Source organism: Charadrius vociferus, unplaced genomic scaffold (genome assembly GCF_000708025.1).
Source record: "Charadrius vociferus isolate BGI_N301 unplaced genomic scaffold, ASM70802v2 scaffold370, whole genome shotgun sequence".
Taxonomy (NCBI): Eukaryota; Metazoa; Chordata; class Aves; order Charadriiformes; family Charadriidae; genus Charadrius; species Charadrius vociferus.
In genome coordinates, this window is record NW_009646744.1 from 3,042,442 (window position 1) to 3,044,892 (window position 2,451).

General features: G+C 44.0%; 1 protein-coding gene across 1 annotated transcript in view; it reads right to left on the reverse strand.

The window, feature by feature from the left end:
• Positions 1-1,871: 1,871 nt before the first annotated feature.
• Positions 1,872-2,451, reverse strand: part of PITX1 (paired-like homeodomain 1) — a 7,090-nt gene continuing 6,510 nt past the window's right edge. The window contains exon 2 of the mRNA XM_009891423.1: positions 1,872-2,411. Coding sequence (XP_009889725.1) covers positions 1,872-2,411 — 540 coding nt within the window. The remainder of the gene's footprint in view (positions 2,412-2,451) is intronic.

Below are 2,451 nucleotides of genomic sequence, written 5' to 3' on the forward strand. Positions count from 1 at the left end.
GACGGGGGGGGACGGGACGCGGGGAGACGGCGCAATTACCGGGGGGAAACGGTGGGGCCCTCCCCAAAATGCCACCACGGGGTGTGGGGTGAGAAAGTTGCTTTCCTTCTTATTTAGTCGATCTCTTAAACACAGCCAGAAAAGAACATTAAAGGCATTTCTAGATTTCGTTTCGGTTTTGGTTTTTTTTGTTGTTGTTTTTTTTTATTCCCATGCTCTTAATTTTGAAAAAAAAAAATCACAAAACATAACTTATAAAACAATATATATACTGCATCCTTATCCACAACAGCATAATTGAAACATCCAGCGTAACGTTTACCACAGGTGTGAAATACACTGGGAAAGAAGTACCGTGTGCATTTTATATTATGTTTCTTTGTCATCTACAGGTAATAAGTATCGACAAAAATAAGCAACAAATATGCCTGCAATTAAACTTCATATGCGTTTTGTATGCGTATTAATAAAGATCATATTTATCATGTCCATGTTTGGGTTTTTTTGTTTAGGTTTTTTTTTTTTTTTTTCCTGCCAACAAGCACTTGTTAAAGTATCTACATTTACATAATAACACCTTAAGATAGTAACACCTTAAGATCGGGATTTTTTTGATTCCTTGTTTTTCCTTCACAGTTAGAAAAGCAAGGAACGTTTTCAGCTTTGCTAAGCAACCTTCCCGGACGCCGAGGCTCGCCGTTTCTCTAGCAGAGATGCAGTATCTGGGTTCTCTTCAAAACAGACCATTTTTCGGTGGTTTTGGTTTTTTTTTTTTTTTTCTGGACTCTCTAAAAGGGGTTTGGGTTGGGTTTTTTTTTTTGGTTGTTGTTTGGTTGGTTTTTTTTTTTCCTCAAGAGAAAAAAACCCTCTGCATTTAAATAAAGATGAATGATAATTTCATTATCAGGATGGGGAGAATGCTGAACAGTTTTCGCATCGCTGGAGGGTTTCTGTGCTCTCTCACGACCGGGGATACTGCAGTCTTTTGGAAAGGATGAAGAGGTAGGAACCTTGAGCTGCTTAGTATCAGGAATGACTGGATTATAGCTTCCAACTAAAGAAAAAACATCAAGAATCATGCATTTTAAAAACAGTTTATTCAACGGCCAAGGACAATGATCCGGCACAATGCAACGGTAGATATAAATATAACCTTATATAAGTGGTTGACCCTTGTCATTATTATTTTTAATAGTTTCATACCTAATATTTTAACCATTTTTTCCCGCAGAACCTACTCTGCGAATTATATTTTTTTTTCTGACACCCCCTCCCCCTTTTTATTTTTTTTTCGAGTGTGATTCTGTTTCTCAGTGGTAAACATTAACCAAACTCTTCCCGTGCGACAAGCGGCCAAGAACCGTCCCACCAGCTCTAAAAAATTCCCACATGGTGTGCCCCCCCCCCCCCCGCCGCCCTCCCCGCGGGGAAGCGGCCGCCTTACCAACTCCTGTGCAAGTTCAAGTAAACACATACAACCCGCATAATCCAGAGAAAAAATTGCAACTCATCCATGTACCAGATTTCGGTGTCTCTTGCAAAAGTTTTCTGGTCCGTTTACGGTTTTTGACGGTTTATTTTTCATTTTATTTTTTTTTTAAAGCGCAGTTTTGTTGGTTGCGCCGTTGCATTAATATTATTATTTTTTTTTTTAGACAGTCGAAGTCCGCGGAGCTGTCGGGGATTTTTTTTTTGTGGTGTTTTGTTTTGTTGTTTGGTTGGTTTTTTTTTTTTTCCTCTCTCACTTGCTCGGGTTTTGCTTTTAAACAGTTTTAATTATTTTTTTTTTCCTCTTTTCCGTTAAACGTCGCTTTGCTTCTGCTTTGCTTTTGTCGGCGGTGCTTTGTCGGAGGTGGTTTGTGTCAAGTCCGTCAACTGTTGTACTGACAGGCGTTTAGACTGGAGCCGGGGCTTTGCAAACTGCTGTAGCCGAAACTGGAGTGCTGCTTTGATTTCAGTCTGAGACTGGCTAAGCTGGAGTTGCAAGTGTCCCGGTAGACGCTGTAGGGCGAACCCGGTGGCCCGTAGGGACAGGCCGGCGAGGACATGGCCGAGTTCAGCGAAGAGCCGCTGATGTTGTTGATGTTGTTGAGGCCGGAGTTGGCCATGCCCGGCACGGCCGAGTGACCCATACTGGAGGGCATGTTCATGGAGGAGATGCTGCTGGGAGCCGAGAACATAGACTGGGAGGAGAGGGGGCTCATGGAGTTGAAGAAGGTGAAGCTCTTGGTGGAAAGCGGCGCCGGGGTGAGGCTTTTGGTGGCCCAGTTGTTGTAGGGGTACCCGGCGTACATGTCATCGTAGGGCTGCATCAGCCCGCTGAACTGGGGCACGTAGCCGTTCTTGCACAGGTCCATCTGCTGGTTCCGCTCCCGCTTTCTCCACTTGGCTCGGCGGTTCTTGAACCAGACCTGGGAAGGGGAGAGGGGTGGGGGAGACACACAGCCCCCC